This window comes from Caretta caretta, chromosome 11 (assembly GCF_965140235.1).
Source record: "Caretta caretta isolate rCarCar2 chromosome 11, rCarCar1.hap1, whole genome shotgun sequence".
NCBI classification, from domain to species: Eukaryota; Metazoa; Chordata; order Testudines; family Cheloniidae; genus Caretta; species Caretta caretta.
In genome coordinates, this window is record NC_134216.1 from 405,505 (window position 1) to 433,339 (window position 27,835).

General features: G+C 54.3%; 2 protein-coding genes across 6 annotated transcripts in view; one reads left to right on the top strand and one right to left on the bottom strand.

The window, feature by feature from the left end:
* SLC4A3 (solute carrier family 4 member 3) overlaps window positions 1–215 on the bottom strand; it is a 77,055-nt gene extending 76,840 nt beyond the window's left edge. The window contains exon 1 of the mRNA XM_048868668.2: window positions 129–215. The gene's annotated coding sequence lies outside the window, so the exon portion shown is untranslated. The remainder of the gene's footprint in view (window positions 1–128) is intronic.
* STK11IP (serine/threonine kinase 11 interacting protein) overlaps window positions 1–27,835 on the top strand; it is a 34,456-nt gene that overhangs the window by 303 nt on the left and 6,318 nt on the right. The window contains exons 1-18 of one of the 5 annotated variants that reach the window (XM_075117659.1): window positions 2,079–2,168; window positions 2,400–2,463; window positions 6,880–7,082; window positions 14,632–14,706; window positions 14,993–15,088; window positions 16,120–16,227; window positions 16,429–16,500; window positions 18,103–18,232; window positions 18,491–18,594; window positions 19,767–19,856; window positions 20,917–20,958; window positions 21,462–21,629; window positions 22,003–22,084; window positions 22,203–22,574; window positions 22,775–22,965; window positions 24,577–24,687; window positions 26,005–26,200; window positions 26,804–27,295. In XM_075117659.1, the coding sequence (XP_074973760.1) occupies window positions 2,400–2,463; window positions 6,880–7,082; window positions 14,632–14,706; window positions 14,993–15,088; window positions 16,120–16,227; window positions 16,429–16,500; window positions 18,103–18,232; window positions 18,491–18,594; window positions 19,767–19,856; window positions 20,917–20,958; window positions 21,462–21,629; window positions 22,003–22,084; window positions 22,203–22,574; window positions 22,775–22,965; window positions 24,577–24,687; window positions 26,005–26,200; window positions 26,804–27,295 (2,596 nt within the window). In that variant the 5' untranslated portion in view covers window positions 2,079–2,168. The other 4 variants (XM_048868672.2, XR_007359049.2, XM_048868673.2 and 1 more) reach the window with 4 other exon arrangements.

Sequence of the window (27,835 nt, forward strand, 5' to 3'; positions counted from 1 at the left end):
GGCCGAAGCCCGCGTGTCCGCGCCCCGGGGCTGGGGCTCTGCCCTGCCCGGCGCGGCGGGCGCTTTGCAGCCGGCCGGACCCTTCGCGGCCCGGCTGGAGAGCCGCGCTCGGCAGCGGGGGCGCTCACCCCCTGGCCGGGGGGCTCCCGCCCGCCCGCGGCTCCTCTTCGGCCGCAGGGGCCCGGCTCGCTGGGCGCGTCCCCCGGAGCGCTCCCCGAGCCCGGCCGGGCCGGACCGTCCGTCTGCCCAGGGCTCCCCGCGGGGCGGGGCGGGGCTGTGCTGGGGGGCGCGGTGTCTCCAGAGTGAAGGGTCCGAGCGCTCGGGGGGGGGGGGGGTCTGGGGCCGTGGGGGGTCCTGGGGGGGTCTGTAGAGCGGGAGGACGGGGGGGAGGGGTGTGTGTTGGGGGGCGGGGGTGTGTTTGGGTAGGGGGAGGGGAGCCGGGGTTGGTGTCTGTGGAGGACGGGGGGAGGGGGCGGGGGGTGTGTTTGGGGAGGGGGAGGGGAGCCGGGGTTGGTGTCTGTGGAGGACGGGGGGAGGGGGCGGGGGGTGTGTTTGGGGAGCCGGGGTTGGTGTCTGTGGAGGACGGGGGGAGGGGGGGTGTTGGGGGGCGGGGGGTGTGTTTGGGGAGGGGGAGGGGAGCCGGGGTTGGTGTCTGTGGAGGACGGGGGGAGGGAGAGGGGGGTGTGTTGGGGGGCGGGGGGTGTGTTTGGGGAGGGGGAGGGGAGCCGGGGTTGGTGTCTGTGGAGGACGGGGGGAGGGGGCGGGGGGTGTGTTTGGGGAGGGGGAGGGGAGCCGGGGTTGGTGTCTGTGGAGGACGGGGGGAGGGGGAGGGGGGGGTGTTTGGGGAGGGGGAGGGGAGCCGGGGTTGGTGTCTGTGGAGCACGGGGGGAGGGGGAGGGGTGTGTGTTGGGGGCGGGGGGTGTGTTTGGGGAGGGGGAGGGGAGCCGGGGTTGGTGTCTGTGGAGCACAGGGGGGGCGGGGAGCCGGGGTTGGTGTCTGTGGAGGACGGGGGGAGGGAGAGGGGGGTGTGTTGGGGGGCGGGGGGTGTGTTTGGGGAGGGGGAGGGGAGCCGGGGTTGGTGTCTGTGGAGCACGGGGGGAGGGAGAGGGGTGTGTTGGGGGGCGGGGGGTGTGTTTGGGGGGGGAGGGGAGCCGGGGTTGGTGTCTGTGGAGCACAGGGGGGGCGGGGGGTGTGTTGGGGGGGGGAGGGGAGCCGGGGTTGGTGTCTGTGGAGGACGCGGGGGGGGCAGGGGGGTGTTGGGGGGCGGGGGGTGTGTTTGGGGAGGGGGAGGGGAGCCGGGGTTGGTGTCTGTGGAGCACAGGGGGGGGCGGGGGGTGTGTTGGGGGGCGGGGGGGGTGTTTGGGGAGGGGGAGGGGAGCCGGGGTTGGTGTCTGTGGAGGACGGGGGGAGGGGGAGGGGGGTGTGTTGGGGGGCGGGGGGTGTGTTTGGGGGGGGAGGGGAGCCGGGGTTGGTGTCTGTGGAGCACAGGGGGGGCGGGGGGTGTGTTGGGGGGGGGAGGGGAGCCGGGGTTGGTGTCTGTGGAGGACGGGGGGAGGGGGAGGGGGGATGTTGGGGGGCGGGGTGTGTGTTTGGGGAGGGGGAGGGGAGCCGGGGTTGGTGTCTGTGGAGCACGGGGGGCGGGGGGTGTGTTGGGGGGCGGGGGGTGTGTTGGGGGGGGAGGGGAGCCGGGGTTGGTGTCTGTGGAGGACGGGGGGAGGGGGAGGGGTGTGTGTTGGGGGGCGGGGGGTGTGTTGGGGGGGAGGGGAGCCGGGGTTGGTGTCTGTGGAGCACGGGGGGAGGGGGAGGGGGGGTGTTGGGGGGCGGGGGGTGTGTTTGGGGAGGGGGAGGGGAGCCGGGGTTGGTGTCTGTGGAGCACGGGGGGAGGGAGAGGGGTGTGTTGGGGGGCGGGGGGTGTGTTTGGGGGGGGAGGGGAGCCGGGGTTGGTGTCTGTGGAGCACAGGGGGGGCGGGGGGTGTGTTGGGGGGGGAGGGGAGCCGGGGTTGGTGTCTGTGGAGGACGCGGGGGGGGGGGGAGGGAGTGATCCCAGCTCTACATTTTGCTCTTGCTTGGACGGTGGCTCTGAGGAGGACTCTATGGTAGCGCAGTAGTGAAGGGCGCCCGGGGGAGCCGCTCTGCCCGGGCCTCTCGGACTCTATGGTAACGCGGAAGTGAGTGAGGCCGAGCCGGGGAGACGCGAGGGGGGCAGCCCCAGGGTCTCAGGCCGGAGCCCCGCCGGGCGTGGGCCCCGAGTGGGCGGGACCCCGGGGGAGGCGGAGCGGAGAGTCCCGCGGGCGCGGGGCCGCTCTGCGGGGGCGGGGGGGGTCACCTGGGCCCGTTTGCCCGCAGCCCCCGCCCCGCCCGGGCCTTGTGCGACCGTGACGCTTCTCCCTGCCCCCCAGATGGCGGCGGCGGCCCCCGGAGAGACGCTGGTCCCGAGCTTAGCCCGCCTGCTGCAGGACTCCGGTGAGCCCCGGGGGGCAGGGGCGCGGCCCTTCGGGGGGGGGTCTCCCCTCTCGGCGGTCGGGGCTGGAAGCGGGGGGGGGGCTTGGCCGCCCCTGGCTTCCCCGTGCGGGGCCGGAGGCCTCATGGGCTCCGCTCGCCTGCGCGCCCCCAGGCGGGGCCAGGGACGAGCTTCCAGAGCTCGGCAGCGGTGCGGGGAAGAAAAATGCCGAGTCTGACTGACGCTGGCAGGAGCAGACCTAGAGGAAACCTCCGCAAGTACCGCATCATTTGCTTTGCCCAGCCAGGACCACTCCTTTCCCAGTGCCCCAGACCCAGAACTACGCAGGGTCCCCCCGCCCCGGACACTGGGAATCAAGGGGTGTCTGTCTGCTCCGGAGCCGTGTCTACGTGCCATACCTATAAGGTTTTGGTCGTGCCATAGGATGTTTGGACGCAGCCTGCATATATATATCTCATAATGCCACAACATAAATCCATGGTACACCCACATCTCGAATACTGCATGCAGTTCTGGTCAGTCCATCTCACAAAAAACATTAGAAAAGATAACAAAAATGATCAGGGATATGGAACCGCTTCCCTATGAGGAGAGATTAAAACGTGGGCTTTGCAGCTTGGAAAAAAGACGACAAAAAGGAACTATGATAGAGAGCTATAAAATCTTGACTGGTGAGAAGAAAGTGAATAAGGAAGTGTCATATTATTCTTTCATGTAACACAAGAACCAGAGGTTACCCCAGGAGTGGGCAAACTTTTGCCACATCTAGGCATAGAAATTGTATGGCAGGCCATGAATGCTCACAAAATTGGGGTTGGGGGGCAGGAGGGGGTGAGGGCTCTGGTTGGGGTTGCGGGCTCCGAGGTGGTAAATGAGGAGTACAGGGTGCGGGAGAGGGCTGGGAGTGTGGGGGTTGAGGGCTCCATCTGGGGATGAGGCGTTAGGGGTGTAGGAGGGTGCTCTGGGCTAGGACTGAGGGGTTTAGAGGGTGGGAGGAGGATCTGGGCTGGGGCACGGGTAGAGCCTTGGGTGCAGGCTCCAGGCGGTGCTCACCTCAAGAGGTTCCCAGAAGCAGCAGCATGTCCCTTCTCTGGCTCCTACGCGGAGGCGCAGCCAGGTGGTTCTGCATGCTGCCCTGTCCACAGGTACCACCTCTGCAGCTCCCATTGGCCACAGTTCTTGGCCAATGGGAGCTTCAGGGGTGGTACTTGGGGTGGGAGCAGTGTGCAGAGGGGAGTCCCTTGGCTGCCCCTAAATGTAGGAGCCGGAGCAGGGTCATGTCGCTGCTTCTGGGAGCCACATGGAGCGGCCCCAGACCTTGCTCCCCAGCAGGAGCTTGAGGGCTCAATTAAAACAGCTGGCGGCCCGGATCCAGCCCCTGGGCTGTAGTTTGCCCTCCCCTGGGTTACCCAATGAAATTAATAGGCAGCAAATTTAAAACAAGCAGAAGTAAGTACTTCTTCACACAACACACTGTCAACCTGTGGAACTCATTGCCAGCGTATGTTGTGAAGGCCAAAACTATAACAGGGTTAAAAAAGAACTATGTAGGTTCATGAAGGCTAGGTCCTTCAATGGTTTTAGCCAAGATGGTCAGGGATGCAAACACATGCTCTGGGTGTCCCTATCCTCTGACTACGAGAGGCTGGGAGTGGATGATGGGATGGATCGCTTGATTGCCTGTTCTGTTCGTTCCAACTGAAGCACCTGGTATTGGCCACTGTCTGAAGACAGGATACTAGGCTAGAGGGACCATTGGTCTGACCCAGTATGGCCATTCTTATGCAAGCTTCCCATCCCAGGTCAACAGGTGCTGGCTAGCAGGGCTCATGCCAGCACTTGGTAGAGGGATGGGCTTCAGAACTTGAGCTCCAGCCTAAGCTGCAATTTCAAAATGCTGTCTGTGCAGCTATTTTTAGAATGCTAGTGTGAGCAACACTAACCCAAGTCTGTCATCCTGCTTCTGCAGGCTCTGTAGATGTAGAAATATTGTGGTGCCTATGAACTGTCTGCTACAAGAAGCAAATGCTCCCCTTCCAAACTTTTTGGAAGCCTTCTCTTTTTGGATTAAAATTTCCATGCTTGTGCTGCAAATATGAATGTGGGGTTATGTGAGAACGGAAAGTACTATTGCCATTATGAGTTCGAATTGTAATGCAACAGAGCTGCAGTCAAAAATGGCGAAGCTTGAAATTGCGTGCACGGAGGTCGGGGGGGGGGGCAGTTCCTCTGCTTGACTTGAAAGTAACATGCACAAATAGTCTCATTTTTGAGTTATGTTCAGCATGTAGTTTTTGGTAGAAAACGTAAGGCTTCAGGCACTCGCTTAACAGTCTGCAGAGAGCAGTTAGGTTTGTGTTTGTTCAGAGCTTAACCCCTCCAGCAGAGTTTAAATTCTGCAAGTCTTTCCCCTTTAATCATAACTAATTAATACAACCTTGGTGTGAAGTCCATGTTGTACAATCAAATCACTAAAAATCAGGAACTGAGGGAAGGTTGCTAAAGCAATGTGACAGTATTCCATTGCATTTGCATTTGACTGGGGCCTGGTCTACATAAAAAAATTGTACATGTTGATTGGGGTGTGCCTGTTTTTACTGACATAATGCTGATGAAAGCCCTAGTGGGGGGGGGGGGGGGGGCAAACTTCAGCCCGCGGGCTGGATCTGGCCTGCCAGCTATTTTAATCAGGCCGTCGAGCTCCTGCTGGGGAGCAGGGTCTGGGGCTTGTCCCGCTCTGGCGCTCCAGGCGGAGAGCAGGGTCAGGGGCTGCTCCATGTGGCTCCTAGAAGCAGCAACACGGCCCTTCTCTGGCTCCTATATGTAGGGGCAGCCAGGGGACTCCGCTCTGCACACTGCCCCCCTGCCCCAAGAGCTGCTCCTGAAGCTCCCATTGGCCGGGAACCACGGCCAGTGGGAGCTGCAGGGGCAGTGCCCGCAGACGGGGCTGCATACAGAACTTCCTGGCTGCGCCTCCATGTAGGAGCCGGAGAGGGGACATGTCGCTGCTTCTGGGAGCCGCTTGAGGTAAGCACTGCCTGGAGCCTGCACTCCTGGGGCTCCCTCCATGCCCCAGCCCTGATCACCCTCCTGCCCTCCAAACCCCCAAATTCCAGCCCGGAGCACCCTTCTACACCCCAAACCTCTCATTGCCTGCACCCCCAGCTGGAATCTGCACCCCTTCCTGCACCCCAACTCCCTGCCACAGCCCTGATCTCCCCCCTCCTGCCCTCTGGAGCCCTCAGTCCCGGACTGGCGGACCCTCCTACACCCCAAACTCCTCATCCCCAGCCAGAGCCCTCACCCCACCCTGGAGCCCCCTCCATACCCTGAACTCCTCATTTCTGGCCCCACCTCGGAACCTGCACCCCCAACCAGAGCTCGCACCCCCTCCCACACCACAACCCCAATTTTGTGAGCATTCATGGCCTGCCACACAATTTCTATGCCCAGATGTGGCCCTTGGGCCAAATTGTTTGCCCACTCCTGCCCTAGTGGCTGCAATTATACTGGTATAAGGGGCTTTATACCAGTTTAGGTGATTTTGCTTTCTTTGTCAAACTGGAATAAGTAACATTAGTAAAGCACTTTTGTACCAGTATCTTGCTCGTGCCAGTTTGACGAAGCAAAATGTGTAACTGCAGCTATGGTGGGGGAGGGGAAAAGGGGCACAGTGTTGCTGTTTAGCTAGTCAGTTAAAATGACAACTTATAAGTGTAGCCAAGGCTTGAAAGTTTCATCTAGGATAGTAGTAAGTGACATGTAAAATTCCTAAAGTTGAATGGGGGTAACTTTTTTCTTTTTTCTGTTTACTTTGTAGATGTGACACTTTTTGTTTATAGCCACTTCCACTGTTTCACCTGAAGAGTTAGTCTTCCTCTTTGCTGAAAAGATGCTCAAACATCAACAAGGAAGCAGGAAACCCCTAAAACGTTGTCCTGAAATCTAAAGGGGACTTTATCAGAAACTGAAATTTCTTTAAAATTAGTCAATTTCAAAAAGTCATGTCTGCAGTCTAACAGCTGAGCAGCCTGCATGTAGTGTTGTCTAGTTTGGTTTTGCTGTTTAAGCATATAACTTAATATACTAGTGTTATGCATCCAGTAAGTAAGCACAGCAGAGTTACTGCTTCTCTTAACCTTTTACTCTTGCGTTTCTAAACATTCTGACTTTACTGTGCAGTCTGAACGTTGCATTAAGGCTTTTGCTTCTGACTTACTCATTTTCACATCACATTTTAAACCATTAGTGATTTAATGCTGTCATGTCAGGCAAATGGATTGATGCTAGGTATAGCTCATGGCCATGGGAGAAAGGTCCCCTTCCTGGCCTGCAGTCACACTACTGGAAGTGGTGAAGTGACTTATGGATGGAACTGCAGATACACTGGGTTTGTTAACGGTCTGATCTCTTCACAGGAGACTTGGTTCTAGACGGCACTAGCACCCTCACCTTGCTCACCTCCACTCTGCAGCACCTGACCCAGGTCTTTGAGCAGCATCTAGTGTCCCGGAACCAGAACCACGGTTTCGTTGCACTTCCGTCACACCCAGCTGACACATCCACCATTCTCCAGGCCCAGTTCCTGTTTGACATCTTGCAGAAAACTCTCTCCCTGAAGGTCTGTAACGAAAAGGTGCCCTGTGATGATTTTTGTGGGGAAGAAGGGAGAATGATTATGGTAAGCTTAGCAGGTCTGCTGGGGTGGGGTGGACTGCTGGAGCAGATTTCTCTGTATCCCCATCTCAGGATCGGTTCATTTGAGAAGTGTATGCTTATCCCTCGATTGCATGTATATCAAAGTACTTGTCTCTGTACCCACAATGCTGTCAGTGTCTCTGGTAGAATGTGGAACCATAGTGTTCATGTAATGACGTGTATTTATTTGGTATTGCATCTTTCCCAGCAAATTGTCTCCAAAAGGTTTTGTAGAGTTAAAAACAGGACAAAAGAGAGGAATATCAAAGCAGACCCTGGTCAGGTTGGCATTGTAGTGAATAAACTGAAGGGTAAATCATAAAATATGTGTGAACATGTTAACGGTATCTGATGGAGACTGGGGCATGGATGAGCTAGCTGTCTGGCTCAAGCTTTGTAAGTCTGAGGGTGGTGGTGGTAGGCTTGGGAAAATTAGCAGAGATAACATCCCTTGTCTTTGCAAGGGTGCATGGCTACTACTTGTTGGGTTCCCACTGATACTGCTAGACCAATGGCTATTCGCTTGATTGTAGTGGGAAGGGGAATTGCTAGAATTGCTCTGGACGTACACTTTGTAATTGGATTGTAAAAAGACCAATACAAGAGATGAAGGCAAGGGTGAGAGTTTCAGACTTCCTTTGAACTAGGTAGAGATGGCAAGAGTTAGAGAATGCTTTTGCACCAAGCATAAGAAGGGCGTGCTAGGTAGTGGGAGAGGAGATGGTGTGAGCTGAAACCAGACCCAAGAGCTTATTGAAGATGTCCATTACTAATGGTAAGTGAAAACAACCTGGGAGTTCCAGGATGGGAATGATGGGACTGCTCTAAGACTTGGTCTACACTTAATGCTGGCAAAGCTGTCACAGTCACAGGTGTGAAAACACCCCTGACTATGCCCAGATACCCTCGGGGTAGACACAGCTGTGCTGACTGAGTGCTTCAGTCAGCACAGCTAATGTTCACAGTTCCTACGCTGCCAGATGTTCTCAGAATAGACAGAACATAAAAACGGCCAGACTGGTCAGACCAAAGGTCTGTCTAGCCCAGTATCCAGTCTCCTGACAGTGACCAATGCCAGATGCCCCAGAGGGAATGAACAGAACAGGGAATCCATCAAGTGTCGCCCATTCACAGCTTCTGGCAAACAGGCTAGGGACACTTCAGAGCATGATTTTGCATGTAAGACCATGTCTGCATTACCAACTTTGGTCAACATGAGTTATGTCAGCATACTGCTGCTGAGGTCAATCTTTTGCTTGTGCATGTGCATGCTTGGCTGCTTGCATTGGTGCAGTGCATACTCACCACAAGTTCTTGTGTCGATGCAAAGTGCAGTGAGACACAGGTAAGTATCCTAGTGTTCGATGTGCCACCATATAGCACCGTGCCTTTTGGGAAAAATGCTTGCATTGTGTTGTGGAGTAGAAATAAATCTCTCAGGGAATCACTAGGAGTTAAGGGTCAAGTTCCCCACCATGCAACTTTCTCCATCCCGTAATGCCATCCAATAATTTTCATGCTTTTTTTAAAAAAAATTTTACAAACCCACGTGGCACTTCTTGGTGCCTGTCATCTCCAACAGAAGCCTGTATCTCAGCTCTGCACTGTTCTCATGAATGTTGCAGATACAGGATGAATGATCCTCTGGTGTATGCCGTTCTTCTTGCCGGTGTGCAACAGCAAAGGACATGACGATTTCTTCAAGGACAGATTGTTAAGGGGTACAGCAAAAAACAATTCAGGGTTGTGGTGGCATTCTCAGAACATCTGCAGATGGTGGAGTGCTGCTCCTGGGCCCAAGAAATGAACACTGACTGGTGGTTTCGCATCGTAATGCAGGCTTGGGGTGGTGAGCAGTGGCTGCAGAACTTTTGGGTATGAAAAGCCACATTCCTGGATCTGTACTGAGCTCACCCCAGCTCTCCAGCGCAGACACACCAGGTTGAGCTGCACTGACAGAGGAGGAGAGTGGTGACCAATCTGGAAGCTTGCAGCACTGGTCAGTGGGAAATCATTTTGGATCTGGAAAAGCCGCTGTGTGGCTGTTGTCGTGCAGGTGTATAGGGCTGTGGATGGATCTGAACTGCGGTGGAGCAGTAGATGGCCCATCGGGTAGCACACCTTGCCCCAGAGTATGTTTAAAAACTGCCCATTGAGTGGAGGTGGAGCAGCCAAGTTTGAAAAGGCAAACACTAGGGTCATTATAATAGCTTATTGTGGAGCTGTGTGGTTGAAGGAGGCTTTGAAAGAGCACTTCTAACAGTCGGCCACAGTAGTGCTGTGTGCCTGATGCTGCCCTGGCCCTGAAGGTTTATGGCCTGCTAGAATTGTGTAGTGCTTGGTGTAAATGTATAAGTATTACACTGTTTTACCAAACCTTTGCACTATGCAGGGCTTACTGTACACTTACACATGACTGGGTGCCTTGAAGCCATGAGTTCTGTGGTGCTGCATACTTACAAGTAGTGGATGCTTTGAGTCTGTGTTCTGCAGTCTGTATTGTGAACTAATAAAAATGAATGTATTTTCCAAAAAAATAGAAACTTGTCACTCAAACAGGGCAAAATGTGCAAACAAGACAATGGAAACGTTGAACATAAATTAACACAACGGAACTTTAAAACTGGAAAAGCAGCAAACCCTTCTGTCCATTTTGGTGCAAAAATATCATCTGTTTTGGCTAAACATGCTGACCTGAGAGAACCACAGCTGATCTGTGTGAAGCTCTGACTTTCCTTACTGTCCCTCAGTGCCCAGTGGTAGGCATAGGGATGTGCCCATGATGCCACTTGGTATGTTGGGTGGGGGGGATGTAGGAGGCTGCTACCATGGATTTCTCGACACCCTTTGCAGCCCTTCGTTTGTGATTGTAGGACACATAGGTTAACCAGAGTCTGTAGCGTTTGTTTGTTTGTTGCCTAAGAAGCCCTATTATGTCTTGTGCATCTCCCTCTCCTTTTCTTGCTATGATACCTGCGTCTGTCCCCTCTGTCCTCCTGCATGCTGTCTGTGTTGGCCCACCAGGCCCTTTGTTTGCGGTCCAATGCAATGCTGACTTGCAGATTCTCACTGAACATTCTCCCTAGTACTCTTCTTTCTCATCCTCATCAGGATCAGATGTTCTGCAGGGAGGGAGTGCCCATCAGGGCTGCAATAGCAGCAGCTACAGGTAAACCAGATGGATCATTGGATGTACAGTCAGAACAGAAAGTGAAAGATAAGCTTCAAAACTCCCTTCCCTTATTACCATAATTTTAAACAAGACATCCTTATTGACATGTCAGGTCTGGAGTACCATGGCATAGTCCCAGCCTTGTGAGTATGGCTGGGTGAGGGTGGAGACCGGGGGAAGGAGGAAGGCGTTAAGGTTTTCAGTTGTCGGAAAGAATGAAATTTCAGTTGCTACTGCCATGGGTACAGGTATATAGGGCAATGGCACTGAATATTGGTCCTGTTCCCAACAGGTGGGGGGTGATATTAGCTAATATCTCACTGCTGAGAATAACAAAGGCATAGCTCAGCTGCTGCTGGTGTCCTGAAGCCATTTTGGCCTGTATGCGCTAGCCTGTTTGCTGCCGTGGTCTGCCTGGCCTTTAGCAGAGAGTGGCCTGGAAAAGTGTCCTACTGTGGAGAAAGAAATAAGACTCATCCCTAGACATCTTTGGGAGAAGATCGCAGTGTATCTCCATGAGAGTCAGTGGAGACTTCAGGAGGATACATAGGACATCTCTGTGTAGTCACTCCCTATGCCCCTCCTGCCTAACTCAACAGGAATGAAAAGCAGATGCTAACTCTGCCTCTGTCTGTCCCGCTGCCCCTTCTCCTATGAATAACACAATGACAAGTTGTTACCTGCAGCTTAACTTGGGGATGTGGGGCACAGTCTTTACATTTAAAACATTGTGAGGGAAAATGCATGCACACACCACGCTTCCTTCCGCTCCATTGGGCTCCTCCAGGCTTGGCTGATGGGACTGGCTGGTTTCCAACTAAGTCTTAAACAGGTCCAGGCTTGCTGCATGACTTGACACCTTCCTCCTCACCACCCTGGCACATGTCTCCTCACTGTTCATGGCTGGAGTCTCTGTTTTGGTACCCACAGCAATCTGCAGGGTCTCTGCCAAGTGTGGCATGCCTGCAGCTCGGCAACAGATCAACTATTGACCTCCCTGGCCTTGTGGTCAGGGGCGCCGGACCAAGGGGCCATGGCCCCATCACTTTCTACTGGCTGTAAGGGTGAGTGGCGGGGGTGGGGTCTCGGGGGACAGGGCCATGGTTCCGGCACTGGTGTTTCCCCCCACTTCCTGTTGCTCCTGCTTGTGGGATGCCTAGTGCAGTTCCTTGGCGTTGACATGGCACGGCAGCTGATCCCCATTGCACCCCTTTGCCAGCATCTCCGTGTCCCGTTACTGTGGTTGGTCTGCAGTTGTGCTTGTACAGCCGCTTCTCCCCACAGGCCGAGGAGACCAGACCTCCTGTCGCCTCCAGGCAGGAGCCAGGCTAGACCGTGGAGCTCCCAGGATATGTTGTGTGCAGTAGCCCAGCAAGGGAGAGCTGCAAGGTGTGCACCAAGCTGGGCAAACAGGAAAAGCATTTAAAAATGTGGGGGGTTCTGGTCACTATGACATCAGGCAGTGGAGTTCACCTTTGTGAGTGAGCAGTCACTGCTGCAAGGAATGGTGCATTGTGGGACAGCTGCTGGAGGACTGTTAGTGTAGACACAGGTCACACTCTGTCTGCACTCAGATGGTGTTGGCCTCATTAGGTCGAACATGGTCCAGGCTGTTTGGGGAGGTGGCTTCACTACAACACCCTGACAGGGCGCTGATGTCAGCTGGAGACTCATCTGAATGTAGACGCACACACATAGGTTGACATAAATCGCCTTGCGTCGACTTAACTTTGAATGTGGACCAGACCTAAGGGTAGTGTGTCAAGAGTCAGACCTGAGCTGCTTGGCTCACTACTAATGCTTTCAGCAGCAGAAGGGTTAAAATGTGTCTAGTATTTGAATGTTAATTAACTTTGAATTGTCTGGGCTCTGGAGCTGGGCATTGTTAAAACAATGGGACAGGAGATCAGAATGATGTCCAGACTCCATGGGAAATAGACGCATCAGAGTACAACTTCATCACAAAGGTTCTACGTTGTATGCTTGTCTTAACATAATTAATGAGCTAGGTCTGTAACAAGCACTGAAAGGAAGGAAGTTGCTACTGTTACTGTGCAGTAAGTGACCTGTTTGGAGAAACGGTCAGAGTAATCTGTATGCGATGTAAATAAAGGGGGAGGCTATTAAATTATCAGGAGACAGATCAAAGGCTGGGCCTGAAACAAGCTCTTCTCAAATGTTAATGTGAGTCTGGGCACCCCTTAAGTAGATACTCTGCTGTGCAAACCCACAGCTGTGATTAACCACCCTTCCAGCTGTGCTCTTGGCTGTAGTGATGAGGCCTGGAGTTGTCGGCTCCAGGCTTGGTGAGTCTCTCTTGAATGAAAAAGGGTCTGGCTGTCATGACTGCTTGAGAGAAGCAGAGATCTGTGATTGTGCCCTTGTTCCATGTGCAGCATCGCAGAACTCAGTGCTGTCTGTCCTTTGATTAGACAGTGCAGTGCCATGACTGTATAAATGTAGTGTGACCTCTGGATTTTCTGGCTCCAGCTCTTAGTCTCCTGTGTTTAATTAACATGTCTCAGTAAAACTAAAGGAGTACTTGTGGCACCTTAGAGACTAACCAATTTATTTGAGCATAAGCTTTTGTGAGCTACAGCTCAGTTCATCGGATGCATACTGTGGAAAGTGTAGAAGATCTTTTTATACACACAAAGCATGAAAAAATACCTCCCCCCACCCCACTCTCCTGCTGGTAATAGCTTATCTAAAGTGATCACTCTCCTTACAATGTGTATGATAATCAAGTTGGGCCATTTCCAGCACAAATCCAGGTTTTCTCACCCCACCCCACCCCACACACACCGATACAAACCCACTCTCCTGCTGGTAATAGCTTATCTAAAGTGACCGTGCATCCGATGAAGTGAGCTGTAGCTCATGAAAGCTTATGCTCAAATAAATTGGTTAGTCTCTAAGGTGCCACAAGTACTCCTTTTCTTTTTGCGAATACAGACTAACACGGCTGTTACTCTGAAACCTTTCAATAAAACTAAATCCTACTGTGGGGAGACAGGGACTGGGTGCAGCCATAAAATATAGTGGGCGGAAGATGGAAGCAAAAGGAAGCCCCCTTCGGTAAGGGCTGCTGGAGCTTGAGGCCTGTCTACAGCACCAGTCTGAAGCCTGGGGAGGCCCAGTCTGTTTTATAGACCCTCCGCTTGTGACTTGGTCAGACTGTCGCCTTGGTATTGGGGAAATCCGAGCACTCGCCTTTCTGCAGACTGGATGTTACCACAGGCTGCAGAGGAGCCGTGGCTCCTGTCACTGGATCTGTTCTTAGGGTGTCTCTGCGCTACAGCGCCACGGTTACAGCCCTGCAGCGGTATCGCTCTAGCACAGGGTGCTCCCTGCGTTGACATAAGGAGGCTTTGGCTGATCATAGGTAATCCGCCTCTGAGTCCACCCCGCTGTGTGTACGGGGTTGGGAGATGGGTTCGGTCGACTTCACGGCATTGCACAAGGCACCACATTTTTCCCAGCCCTGAGCAAAGTAGCTAGGTACACCTGAGCCTTAGGTGTAGACCAGGCCTGAGTCGAACCCACCGACAGGAAGGGCTAATCAGAATGGTGGGGAAAAGGAGTTCCGCTCCAGAGCTTTGGGTGTACCAGCGCACCCACTCATGCTAATGCTGGTACGGCTGCACTGCTGGGCAGGGGAGGCTGTACGCTTTCCTAGGCAAGGTCTGTGGGCTCTAATGACCGTTTTTAGTGATGTGGCATGTGTGAGCCAGGCTGCATTGGGGAACAAATGGCCTGGACCATTTGCTGAGGCTGCTATCGAAAGTAGCACCTCCACCAGCAGAGTGCTGGGTTCCTGCAGTGTCTTGTCTTTGATTTCGGGGGGGCGGGTTGCCATTGCTGCATCAGGCTTGGGCCAGAAGGGGGCACTGTTCAGGTGTAGATTAATGAACATACTAACCTTGAGCTGGTTTTATTGTGTTACATTCTGCGTGATGGAAGTCTGACTTTGGAGCAGCACCCTATGGAGCACGCCTTGGGAACCATGCAGGGGAACCATTGCCTTTGTCACTGTCTTAGGGCTGCTTTTAATTAGTTCTGTCCCCGCTTTACCATCAATGAAACTCTACTTTTTTGTTTGGGAAAGGGAGACTCACTGCATTAGGGCAAGGAGTCGGCGCCCTTTTGGAGGGAAGGGTGCTGCCTGCTGAATCTGAAAGCAGAGGACAGACGGGGGCTCTGGCAGCTCTGAGAGGGTGTGTAACCTCTGTGAGGTTGCTGTGTAACCCCCCGCCCCTCTGAGGCGTTGAATGACGCTGCCCATTCCATCCCTCTGCAGCTCGTTCATGTTCCCAGCTGTAACCTGCAATCCTCTGTGAAGATCTTCCCCTTCAAGTCTCTCCGGCGCCTGGAGGTCAGTACTGCTGGGAGGACTAGCTGAGCCTCCATCCCCAGCCATTTGGCTTTGGGGCTAGTCACTTGCATGCCCCAGCTTTTCAGAGATTGGGTGAAATGCTGCCCTCTCTAGAGGAGCAGGGTCTGATCCCTACGGCACTGGAGTGGGGCTGGGAGTGCTGGCTGCAGTGCTCCTGGATCTCTCCTGTAGAGCTGGGAGAAGGGCGGCTCCCCTGACAGGGAGGTGGCTGCTCTGGTGCTGTGACACGCCTGCATGCATTCTCCCCCTTCTCTCACCACCACAGCTGAAGTCTGTCCCTCTGCACTGCCTGCGGGGGCTGCGATTTGTCTATTCCCAGCTGGAGGCCTTAACTTGCAGTAAATGTGTCAGCACGCTGGAGGTGAGTGCTGGCTCTGAGCCTGGGCCAGGAACTGATCCCTGGGAGCAAGGACTGGTTTGCTTGGTCTTCCAGGCCCCGGGGGGCGGGGCGGGGGGGGGAAGCTGTCTCCATGAGCTACTGTTCTCCCCCAAGCAGCTGGCTGAGACTGACTCTCACTAGTCAGGAGTGGTCAGGTTTCCCTGCTGTCTGTCACACAGGCTCTAACTTCTGGCTCTGGAGGTCCTCAGTTGCTGGCTGTTCAGGTGGCATTGGCTGGCCTGGATACTCTTATCCCCCATGCCTAGTAAGAGCTTGTCTCCTTTGGGACCTTTCAGCACATCCCAACCTGTGACCCTGAGCCCTGCCACGTGCTGCATGAGGCTGCCCCTGAAAAGCACTGACTGCAGCTGGTAGAGAGGCTGCCCACAGGGAGCACCTTGCGCCCATGTCCTGCAATCCGCAGGCTGTTTGGTGGGGATGGAGGCTCACATTTTAACCTGTAGAGGCTTGAGTGGCCTTGGCAACAATTCTATCCTCATGCAACGCTTATTGGCAGCCTACTGGCTTGAGCTGGGTTAGCCAGCAGGGAGTTCTCTGAGGGTCCTCAACTCAGGAACTCTAGCACATTCAGCATAGCTGCTCTGTTCCCTGTCTGCCCTGGCAGAGAGCCAGCTGGGGTTGGTGGTAGACGGCCACTGGGGGAGGGTTTTGCTGAAGCTGTAACAATTTGTAAATGGCTTGATTAATCTTCGTGCCTCAGGTCCAGGAATAACTGATCCGAGCATGTGAATAACTGCAGACCCTCAGACGTACCAGGCCACAGCGCATCTACTTCCTTCTAAGTCTAGCCATGAGGGCTCCCACCACTCCCCATGGGTAGCAGCATGGGATGTTCTGCGGGGTGGGGATGACTGACTGAAGAATGGCAGGGGCGTGGCCTGTAGCTTCAGTGTGCAAGCCCTGTACTGGGCTGGCTACTGTCTGGTACCCAGCTACTATCCCTTTGCTTGTCAAGTGCTGACTGCTAATCTCTCCTCACTCCACCTTCCTAGGAGATAATCTCAGCCTGCGGAGGGGATCTGAGCTCTGCCCTCCCCTGGCTGGAATTGCAGACTGTTAACTTCAGCTACAACTCCATCACTGTCCTGGATGGATCGCTGGTGAGGGGACCCTGTCACTGTGGCTAGCAATGGGGTAGAGGGGTTGGGTATTGACTATGGTCATGATGCTGCCAGGCCCCATGGGAAGGGTGTAGGGAGTCTGGGTGGCAGGGCCTGGCCCTTCCTTCTGCTGCGGAGATGTTTGTTTTGTCAAGGGCCTTGAAGCTGATGCTCTAGCGCCCCTTCTCCCCTCTCTTTCAGCAACTGCTGAATGCCCTGAAGGTCTTGGATTTGAGTCACAACAGAATCCGGGACTGTGAGCACTACTTAACAGCAAGTATCTTAGGGCAAGTTCTGGGGGTTGAGCCCTGTGTTCCAGGAGTCTTCCCCGATCATGCCTGGATCTCCCCTGGTTCGCTTTAGTCTGCAACCCCCACCCTAAAGCAGGTAGCTGCTGCATAGCTATGGGCTGTGACTCGGACCCTTCAGCCTACCAAGGTTGTCTGGGCAGCATCCTGATGAGCAGCCCTTTACTTCCCTGCTAGAGACAGGCCAGAGATTCCCTGAACCTTTTATCAGCTGGGGCCAGGCATGTATGGGAGTCCAGACTTGCCAGTGCAGCCCCTTGTGGCGGTCTCAGGGGAGGCCCTGCATAGCTTCTGCTCCTGTTAGTATTGGTCAGGAGTAGACTCGTTCCACTGCTGTGCAGATATGCAGTGCTTCTTCACTACACCAGAGTGGCTAGTGTGGGCATGCTGCGCCATTGCTGGAATGAATGATGTCAAACGCTTACCTGGAATGATTAAGGCTGACACTCTGACATATGCCCCACTCAGCCTGCCATTCCACCACAAGCCAGAAGCCAGCTACCTTCCCTAGACTGGGGACCTCTCTGGACATACCACATTCACCTCCCAACATCACGAGGTCTCAGCCGCTACACCCGCAGCTGGGGCTTGCGGTCAGTGGTGTGACAGTCCTGAAGCGGCTGCCTTGTGTCAGACTGCGCCAGTGTTTTGTGATCCTCTGAGCAGCACTCTCTGGCCACACTTAGCCTTTCTCTCTAAAATAACGAAATGGGGAGGGCGTCTCCATGTGATGTGAACTGTGAAATCTGACAACCAAGGGAGGGATTTTCAAACGCAGTCAGTGCTGACGTGCTGTGCTCCCCTGGGAGTGGATGTTAACACTTGGCAGATTCCAGTAGGAGCAAAGTGAGACCAGCGCTGAGTGTGTCTGCAAATGCCACCCCCAATGTGAACTTGAACAGTTTTACTGAAGAAACCTCTCGCTGCTCTGGGACCGTGGCTAGAGCTCGGACAGACACCCCCATACGTTCCCATGCTGTGGTGTTTACAGCCACAGCATCTTGGATAGCAGTGCGAGTAGAGAGGAAGGATTGCCCAGTGGTTAGGTTGTCCTGGGACTTGAGGCAGGGCTCAGTTCGCTGTGCTGCCACAGACTTCCTCTGGGCTGGTCTCTTCCTCTGTGCCTCCTTTCTGTAGCATGGGAAAAGCCGTGCTCCACACCTCAAAGGGCGCGTGTGAGGAGAAATGCACTAGTGATCGTGAGGTGCTGGACTGTAGGAATGGGGGACATGGAAGTGCCTTAGAATTCAGTGATGCTGAATTTCCTGACTTTCAGATTTGCTCTTTCAAGCTAAGCTGTCAATCGGCTTTAAGATAGCTCTACCCTTAACGTAAAATTTTTGTTTGGGTTCCACTGTTCTTTAACTTCATGGACAACAAGCTCTGAGCATGCAGCTGTGAGCCAGGGCTCCTGGGGTCTAGTCCAGATCCGGCACAGATGGTTGTAAAGCACTTGAAGAGCTTCTGAGTGCAGCCTCTGTGAATGGCTGAGAGAGGGCTCCACCTCCTGTAACAGGAGAGAAGTAACTGCATGGCTCTGAGGGCTCTTCTCCTTTTCTCTGTGCAGACCCTTACAGAGCTGGAGTACTTAAATCTGGCCTATAACTTCCTGCCAAAGGTGCCTAACCTGGGACTTTACAGTCAAACCAAGCTGGTGACTCTGATCTTGCGCAACAATGAACTTGACAGTATTAATGGTGAGTCCAGGAAGGGGGATGGCTTGGGGAGTCATAGGCACTTGGGTCCCAGAACTGGAAGTGGCCTGGGGCCATTCCCTCTGCCTGGAGCCATTCCTTCTCTCCCTTCCTTCCCCAGCCCAGGAGGAAGAGCTTGGGGTCTGCAGTACCTCAGATCTGTCAGGCACGGCAGCTAGTGTTGATCCTGTGGCAAGGGAGAAAGTGCTCCTTTGTGTTGAATTTCCTGGCTGATTGTTGGCTTCTCTTGTTTGTCTGCAGGGGTGGAGCAGCTGCTGAACCTGCAGCACCTGGATGTAGCCTATAACCTGCTGTTGGAACATGCCCAGTTAGCACCACTGTCCATGCTGCACAACATGAGAAAAGTGAGCAAAGTGCCAGGCGGGGTGAGAGAGGGAGACCCCTGGGTCCTGAGGTGCAGGGGAGAAGGGAAGTCTCGGAGTTCAATGCAGACTCTGATTTCAGTGAGGAAAGTTGTAGGGGGGAGGGCTGGCATGGTTCTCTGGCAAGGGTCCCTGTAAGAAGGACACTGCTGTCTCTGTTCACTCTCTCAATGAATCCAGCAGGGATGTCTTCCAGAACTCTCAGCCTCACCCTATTTCCAGGTCAAGCTGAGGTTGTTTCCTTCTCCCTCGTCCGTTGCCTCACATAGGTTATGCAGGCCAAATCTTGCCCTTGGAGACCCCTGTGCACTCCTCTGTATTCCAGAGGGCTTGCATATGTCACTGGCTAGATTTGAGACCATTCTGACACACAAGTGGGAATAGACTCCAGCTGCCCTCTCCACTGTGCAGTCTCTAGTGCCCTGGGGAGTGTGAAGTACTCAAACTCTAGTCACTGATTCTGTTGCACACAAGGCACAGCTGGAGGTTAAAAACTAGCTTTACGCTCTCTTTGCAGAGTAGAACCTGAAGGGGGGGTCCAAAGAGGATGGAGCTCGGCTGTTCTCAGTGGTGGCAGATGACAGAACAAGGGGCAATGGTCTCAAGTTGCAGTGCAGGGGGAGGTCTAGGTTGGATATTGGTGGGGGGAAACTATTTCACTAGGAGGGTGGGGAAGCACTGGAATGGGTTCCCTAAGGGAGAGGTGGAATCTCCATCCTTAGAGGTTTTTAAGGCTTGGCTTGACAAAGCCCTGACTGCCATGATTTAGTTGGGGTTGGCCCTGCTTTGAGCAGGGGGTTGGACTAGATGACCTCCTGAGGTCTCTTCCAGCCCTGAGATTCTATGATTCTATGAACTACACATCAGGACATTTGTATTGGAATGGCTCTCGAGGATTCAGGAACACAACCTGGAGATCCTTTGACTTCATTCTCTATTTGAATTCAAACAGCAGGTCCAAAGGACCAAGAGAGATGGCAATGCTAGGCTTAGCTCCTTCCTGGATGGGCCACTTCATCGCCATCCAGTTGGAGGAAGTGGCTCCTTCTGTTACTAGCCCTTGCTGTGTGGGAGGGGACTGGTCGCCGGCAGGCTTGGTGGGAGTCTGGAATGCAAATGGATAATGACACATACTGTGTTGCTCTCTCTCCCAGCTGCACTTGGAGGGAAACCCATTATGGTTTCACCAGAACCACCGATCTGCAACCATCATACACTTGTCTCCCAGGGCAGCTTCCTTCAGTGTGAGTATTGGAGCCACATACTCCATATGCAGTCTGGAGAGCAGCCAGGCTGGGTCAGACCAATGGCCGATCCAACCAAGTGTCCTGTCTTCTGACAGTGGCTGGTGCTAGGTGCTTCAGAGGGAATGAACTGAACAGGGAAGTTTATCAAACGATCTATCCCCTGTCATTCAGTTCCAGCTTCTGGCAGTTGGGGTTTGCAGATGGCCAGGGCAGGGGGTTTAGTCCCTAACCATCTGGACTGATAGTCATTGCTACATACATTCTGCCCCCGGGGCTGCAGAATCAGTCTCTCTGGCAGTTCTGGGGCTGGGCAGAAGAAGAGAACTGAAGACATTAAAAGTGATTAGATGGTACCATAAAAATCTCTCATCAGTGCAGGTCTAAAATCTCCCCTGCCCCTGAAGAGTACAGGGACTATCCCTGCTTCTCTCCTATCTCAGGAATAACTTTCTTGGGAGCAGCCCTTTCTGCTCTCACCTATTGGAAACCATGACTTAGATTAAGCTACATCCAGTGACAGAGCTCATCGAAGAGAAGGTTAAGGGATGACTTGCCTCAGCATAGAAGTACCTTTTGATAACGGACTCTTCAGTCTAGCAAACCAAGGTATAACACAACCCGGGGGCTAGATGTTGAAGCTTGACCTTCAGACTAGAAATAAGGTGCCAGCTTTTGCAGTGAGGGGAGTTGGGACAGTTCACCAGGGTTGTGGTAACAGGATGTTTTTCTGGAAAATCTGCTCTAGTTCTACCAGGAGTTATTTGGGAAGGTCCATGGCCTGTGTTAAATGGTGAGACTAGACAATCCCAGTGGTCCCTTCTGGGCCTTAATCTGAGTCTCGTTCACCAGGACACTATACGGTGACTCTGGCACTAGGAATGCAGAAGGAAATCTGGTTCCTGGCAGACTGGCATCTGGCTGTGTAACAGTTGTGTCCTAGGACAGAGTGGGTGCAGGCTGGGGGTCCCAGCCAGGCAGAATGTGACTGATGTAGGGGTCCAATAGAAGGCTGCACCGAGCTCCAGCTGACTGCAGATGGGTTTCTTTGTCATTACAGCTCCTCTTGGATGGAGAGTTGCTGACTACCTCAGACCTGATGGTGAGTATGGGGTGATAAACTGCAGCTCGCTCTGGGGTGGATATGCTCCTTATCCTGGAGTTTCTTTCCATCAGCTGCTCTGCCTCCTGAAAGCAGCTCATCTCTGCTCTGTTCTTACTGTAACTGGCCGTTCTTAGGGACCATCCACGAGCAGCAGGGCAGCAGGTGAGGTGCAGTGATAGTCTGCTCCAGACCAAACTCCTAGAGACCTCCATCTCCCCCAGCAAGGTGCCATGTTATACAGCACCTCTGGGATGCCAGTTAACCAGTCAGATCTCTGCCTATGTCCATAGGAGTTGCAGGTATTGAGTTAAACTGAGGAAGGAGGGAAAGCTGCCCTAGTCAGACAGCTATGGACCTGCCACCCACTCTGGGGGAAAGAGGCAATCTCTCTGGGGAAGTCCATGGCCCCTCCATGCTTTGGCTTGGTTTGCCTCACTCCCACACCCTCCTTGGTCTCCCCTCCAGGCTCAGCTAATATTGCTGTCTTCTGTTTGCTTCAGCACCTTCCAAAATCTGGGCAGGTCATCGCCCAGTCAATCCACTCTTCGACCTCAGAGAAGACCCTGCTGGACCGCAGTGCCCTGGACAGCTCCTGCTTTGCAGACCTCAGCGACAGCCAGTCCCCAGGGGAGAGTGGGGCTGCCAGGCTCCCGCAGAGAAAATCCAAGGTCTTCTATTGGTTCTTTTACTCCATAGCTGGGGCTTCAGATGAAGGGCCTGATCCAGGGCTGACTGTGACTGAGTCTCTCGCTACCCAGAGTTACTAGCTCCTTTGTCATGAGAAATACAGTGGGGCCGCTGTCTGACCCGTTTCTCTGCTGGCAGTGTGGGAATCGTGGCCTTGCTGTATAAAGGGGGTTAGCGAGCATAGCCTCTGAGGAAGAGGCTTGGGTTAAAAGATTGAACCTGACCTACTGGAACAAATGTGATGCAGAGCAGGTGCTCTAGCCTCCTCAGGCTCTCCAGGGACTATGGGATCCTTCACGGTCTCGTCACATGGGTGGTTCTGCCACTCAGCCCTGCTCCTTCTGTCTCTTCTAGGGAAACGTTAGGGTGCGCCGGCCAAGCATCTCAGAGCCCAGTGATACGGAGCATGAGTACCAGGCACTGCCCTCCTCAGCTGGTGAGACTCTCCCCTCGTTGATAACACAGTAACTGCCCTACCCATGGGGGGGGGTCTGGCTTGGGGGCTCTGTGGGTGGTGACTCTCCCCAGGCCCCCAGGATGTTTTCTCTGTTCAGGGATGGTCCTGCGGCACCAGAAGGAGATGGAGCGCATGGATGCCTTCCGAGATCACTTTGGTGCTGACTGGCTCCAGTACAAGAGGCAACTGGAGGAGCACGACCGGGAGGAGACTGTCTCTTCCTTTTGCTGTCCTGCAAAAGAGGTCCCAGGCAGCCTGCCTGGCACCGACATACAGAGCGAGAGTACCACCCAGGAGCAAGAGACACCCTCTGGGTTGCTGAGGGACACCTTTCTCCCCTTGGACAGCATGAGGGAGGAGGAGGAGGAGGAGAAGGAGCCACAGCTGGAGGAGTCCTTGGGAGAAAGCTGCAAAGGAGAGATGGATGCGGATGAGCTTGCGGCCCAGGAGGAAGAGGAGAAGCCAGAAGGTAAATAGGTTCTGCCTGGGGGAAGCTTTTCAGCCCATCTGCATGTAGTCCTCTTCCTGCTCTGGTCACACCCTGCTATGAGACTGCACCTGGAGCTCCCTCCATCCTCCCCCTGGCTCCAGGGGAGCTGCTGCTCCCCTGCAAAGCACCAAGGGTGGAGTGCTGTGTGTATACTAACCTCTGGACATCTGACTTGGCAGTGGACCTTTGCCAGCCTGTGTTAGTGAGCCAGATAGAAGGGGATGGTGACCCAGAGCCAGACTGGATCTTCCTGCGCATCACAGCCCAACATGTGATTGAGGTGGAGCTGAAGGCAGCCAGAGTCGTCCATAAACTGGAACTGAGAAGTCTGCAGAAAGTGGAGACCTCTGAAATGACCTGGAGAAGGATGGTGAGTTGGGGCTCTGTGTGAGGTAGATCCTTAGATATTAAGGTCAGAAGGGACCACTACGATCATCCAGTGTGACCTCCTGCACAATGCAGGCCACAGAATCTCACCCACCCACTCCTGCGATAAACCTCTCACCTCTGTCTGAGCTACTGAAGTCCTCAAATCATGATTTAAAGACTTCAAGGTTCAGAGAATCCTCCAGCAAGTGACCCATGCCCCATGCTACAGAGGAAGGTGAAAAACCTCCAGGGCCTCTTCCAATCTGCCCTCGAGGAAAATTCCTTCCCGACCCCAAATATGGCAATCAGCTGAACCCTGAGCATATGGGCAAGATTCACCAGCCAGATACCCAGGAAAGAATTCTGTGGTAACTCAGATCTCACCCCATCTAACATCCCATCACAGGCCATTGGGCCTATTTACCACTTGCCCCTTCATTTTCATATAGGCCAGCATCTCAGACACAGACTTGAGGGGTGGAAAAGCCTTGGTTGGAGGAAAAGGGGTCATCGGTCCAGCATGCAAAACCTAAAGCCGACCTCTCCCTCCCGCATGTGCCTAGAGCTGCCTAGCTCCATGTTGCTGAAGGACACACAGGGCAATGCTGCAGAGGTCAGCCCTAGAGTTCGGTTAGAGACAGGGCAGGACGTGCTCTTCTGTGTTGGGAGTAGAACAAATTGCTCTCATGGGAGAGGGTTCCGGAAATAGAGCTGGTTAAAGCTCTTAACACATCGTTTGTCTTAAAGGATTGTAGCTGGGCTTTGTACTCGACCGCAGTGTAACCCAGCATAGCACTGGGATTAGCTTCCTGGCCTGGGCAGTAGCTGCCAGGTTTCTTTGAGATTAGTCCAGCAAATTTCCCTAATCGTCCAGTATAGTCCTGCTTCTCCATGGCTCTGTAAAACAGCTGGCAGCTCAGTAAACTGGTTAGCCTGTTTCCTTGCCCTCCTAGTATGCAAACCCCTCTGCCCTACTGACCACGGCCTCCCATTATAGCTTATGATCAAGTTAGACTCTAAAATAACTTATTTGTGTCCAGACCAGGTGGGGGAGGGAATATCTTTTACTGAATCAACTTCTGTTGGTGAGAGAGACCAGCTCAAAACAGAAGTTTTCGAGCTCAAAACAGAAGTTGGTCCAATGAAAGATATTGCCTCCCCCCCTGGTCTCTAATATCCTGGGACTGACACGGCTACAACCCCACTGCATTAACTGGGTCCAGACAGTCTCACTGGACTTTCCAGAATCCAGTCTGCATATGCTTAGAATTGATGATGATCTCATCTGCCTCTTACATTTCTCCTCATCCCCTCCTTAGCCCTTCTGGCAGCACTGACTCATTCGGTCTTCCCCAGCCCCGATCTGGGTAGAGGCATTGCATGGCACAGCAGGTGTTCTCTTTAACAGTGGCTTGATCTGGGCCTTGGAACATTTCTGGTGCTTTTAGTGCTTATGGGCTTACTCTTCTGCCCATTCCCTTTAAAAGATGCCTCCAAAAATGGTCCTGCCCGGCGTGCTGTGCAGTACTCTGCTAAATCCCAGGAGCATGTAGCCATGGGCTGGCCTCTCCTGACTGGGATCTGGGGTTTTTGCTGTATTTCCTCCTTGCAGGACCTGGAGCGCGTGTTCCCTGTCCTCACGCTCCATTTCAGTTACATCCGCAAGGACCGTCGGAAGCGCAGATACGTGGTGCTGGATGATCATCCAGAGCTCTGTATGCAGGTGAGGGGAGGTGTGGGGTCAATATGTTGAGCTGCCACCTGGCACAGACCAGTGCCATGAGCAGGGCTGGTGGCTCCACAGTGGACCTGGCCTTCTGTTCTGGGCCCAGGCCTGCTGGGTGTGGCTCTCTGGCACCTAGCCCAACTAAAGACTGAGTCTGCTACAACTGTAGCTAAGAGCCATGTGGCTTTTAGTTCATGCAGTAGAGGCTCATGCATTTAGCTCCAGAGATCCCAGGTTTGATCCTGCCTGCCGGTGACTGGGGTCTGTCAGTGTCTTGCGTGAGTGCATATGTACACTGAAATCCTGAGGCTCTAGATGACACTTGGGGTCTGCAGTTTCTGCTGGGTGTGTCATCTAAAAGCTCCGGAGGCTGTAGAGGTATCCCAAGATCCACAAGCAGCAGAGGACCTACTAAATGGCTTGTGCAGGACCCACAGGTGTGGGGAGTAACAACTACACCCTGATGTGTTAGGCTGTGGAGGGACCAGGGCTCCTGGCACAGGAGCCTTCTGGGGCTAGGAAATACACACTTGTTTTGAGGAGGGCGTAGAATCACAGCTAGCCAGTTAGAACCCAGGCCTTCGAAACCCTTCTGGAGGCACAGGAAGTGCATCGGCAGTGATCTCACATCCACGTTCTGGGTATTGGGAGGGTGGGGTGTTTAACCGAGAGCCAAGAGGCTACTCTAGGCAGTGTCAGTGGATGGGAACTCTGAGGAGCAAGAACACCTGGCTGCCCTGTAAATGTGGGGAAATCCTGCTGCCTGTAGCAGTGTGTGTGTCCAGGCAAAGGCTGGGAAAGAGCTGCCCCCTGCTTGGCTGCTTGCACAGACCCCAACAGTGGGTCATGGCGTCCTTGGCGAGAGCGTATGTAGGACTGCTGGGTCAGGAGCCACGGAAGAGTTCCAGTGAAACAGCAGCTGGGGTGGAGGCTTGGACTAGGAGCAGGGCTGGGTTTCCTCCTCTAGCTGGAGACCCCGGTTGGACAGTATCCGTGGGTGCTCAGTATTTGGTTAGACTGAGCTGTCAGTTTGCTTGTGAGGGGACCCATCATCCTGCAGCCATGCTGACGTGGAACTGGGGCAGCTGTCTCTGCTCATGTACCTGTTGTGAGGCTGAGGCTACGTTGGCCAAGTCTGACCGTGCTAGCTGGTTTTCCTGCCCCCCAGACTCTGTCAGTGCCTGTGCTTGAATTCCGAGCTCAGGTTTGTGCTGTGCCAGGTGTACCCAGCTCACATCCATGCCCTGGTCTCACTCAGACGTGCAGCCCCCTGGCAGCCACACTCTCCATCTCTCCCTATGCTGCTGCTTTCAGTGTGTGCTGAGAGTGCTGTCCCCTGCTCTGGAGGAGAATCGCAGACTTCAGGGAGTAGAGGAGGGGTCCATGAAGCTCCAGTGCCTGAAATGCAAGCAGGAGTTTGCCCAGCCCTTGACACCGTGGCAGCAGAGTCCATATCCTGCGGAGGCTGAAGGTGGCAAAGGCATGGAGACCTCAGCCCAGCCAAACCAAGGTATGGTGCTAGGCCAGACTGAATGCACATGGCAAACAGCCCAGTGCCCCGGGCATTGTTGCTTAAGTGTTGGCAATGGTCCAGGGTGTATGAGAAGTGCAATCAGTTGGCCATGCCGAGGGGGCACTCGTGCTAACTGAATATACTCTGGGAAGGGGACGGATCAGGACATGGGTGGGACGGAGCCTGCCTTGTCCAACAGGAAGAATTAAACAGCAGCCGTTTGGTGTGTCTAAGGCAAATGACTCTTTGGGGTCTGGGAGCAGGTGAGGGAGCTGACATGCTGCAGGTGGATGTAGGGAGTCAGCCGAGTGTTGCCTGCTGATTGGGGGTGTGGTCCAGAGAACAACACGGTCAGGGAGACTTTTTAACTAGATTGTTCATGAATCTGGCTGAGCAGGGACTCAACCAGTGGACCAGGCTGCTGTTGGCTGGGTGAGTGCCCTGGGGGCTGGGCTGGATCTTCCTTATTTTTTCCTTTTTAAAAAAAAAAAGTGGCGTGTTTTTTGTTTGGTTTGTTTTTTTAAATCTGAGTTTCTGGGCTAGGAAGAGCTATGTCTATCTAGCCCTGACCCCCTCTTTCCCCCCTCCCTCCCTTTACAGAGGCTGCTGCCCCTGGTGAGCCCATGGTCTGCCCCAGCTGCTCCAGCGACCACGTCGTCCTCCTGCCCTGTGAGAGGCACTCCAGCGCCCCGTTGCCCCCGCAGCGTCACACGGACAAACCCCTGTCGGAGCCGGGCCCCCAGGGGAGTCTGGAGGCAGCGTCTGTCCTGGGCAGCCAGAGTGGGCAGTTCTATATTGGGGGGGAGGACGACAGCTCCGAGACCGACCCCAGGACCCAGGAGCTTAGCGGTGACCATGGCAGCACCATCCACTCCAGCTCCGATGGGGATGGCAGGAGGAAGGAGCTGGGCCTGAAGAGCTGCTACTCGTCCCTCAGCCGGACAGACACCAGTGCAGGGAGCCTGATGGGGAGTTACCACTATGGCGCCTCCCGTGGGCCCACGCCCTCCCAGCTCTCGCTCAACTCTGAGTCCGAGGAGACCTGGAACCTCAGTCCCCGTGAGCAAAGCAGAGCTGCTGGGCTAGATCTGTGTGCGTGGGTCCCCGCCCCAGGTGCTGGCAGTCTGAACAGGCCTGCACCCAGTGCAGGTGGGGGGAGGCCCTGCTGAGCTGGGAGAGATGGGGACTTGGAGGGATCAGAGTGCTGAATGGAAAAGAGCCCCCACTCCAAGCAGGGATAGCTCTGACACCTCACAGTAGTAATGCTTCACTCCCCCGCTTCCAGACCCCAGGCCCCATCCTGCAGATGGGAAACAGAGTCTTGGGGGTGACTTGCCCATGCGCTGCCGATGGCAGAGACAGGACTGGAGCCTGGGGCTGGTGGCCAATCTGCTGAACACAAATGGCTTGACAGTCAGTAAGGGGCTTTGGGCAGCTGTCTCTCCTGGGTGTTCTTTGCTAATCGCTCTCCCCTGATTGGATGGGGCTGGCATGTGTGGCAGCATCTGCTCTCTAGTACCAGCATAAGTGTGTGGCATTGAACAGGAGCTGCTGTGGGTCTATGGCTGCTCCTGCCCATGGTGATCTCTGGGGTAGGTGCTGGGCTCACAGGCCCTCACTTCACAACTGCAT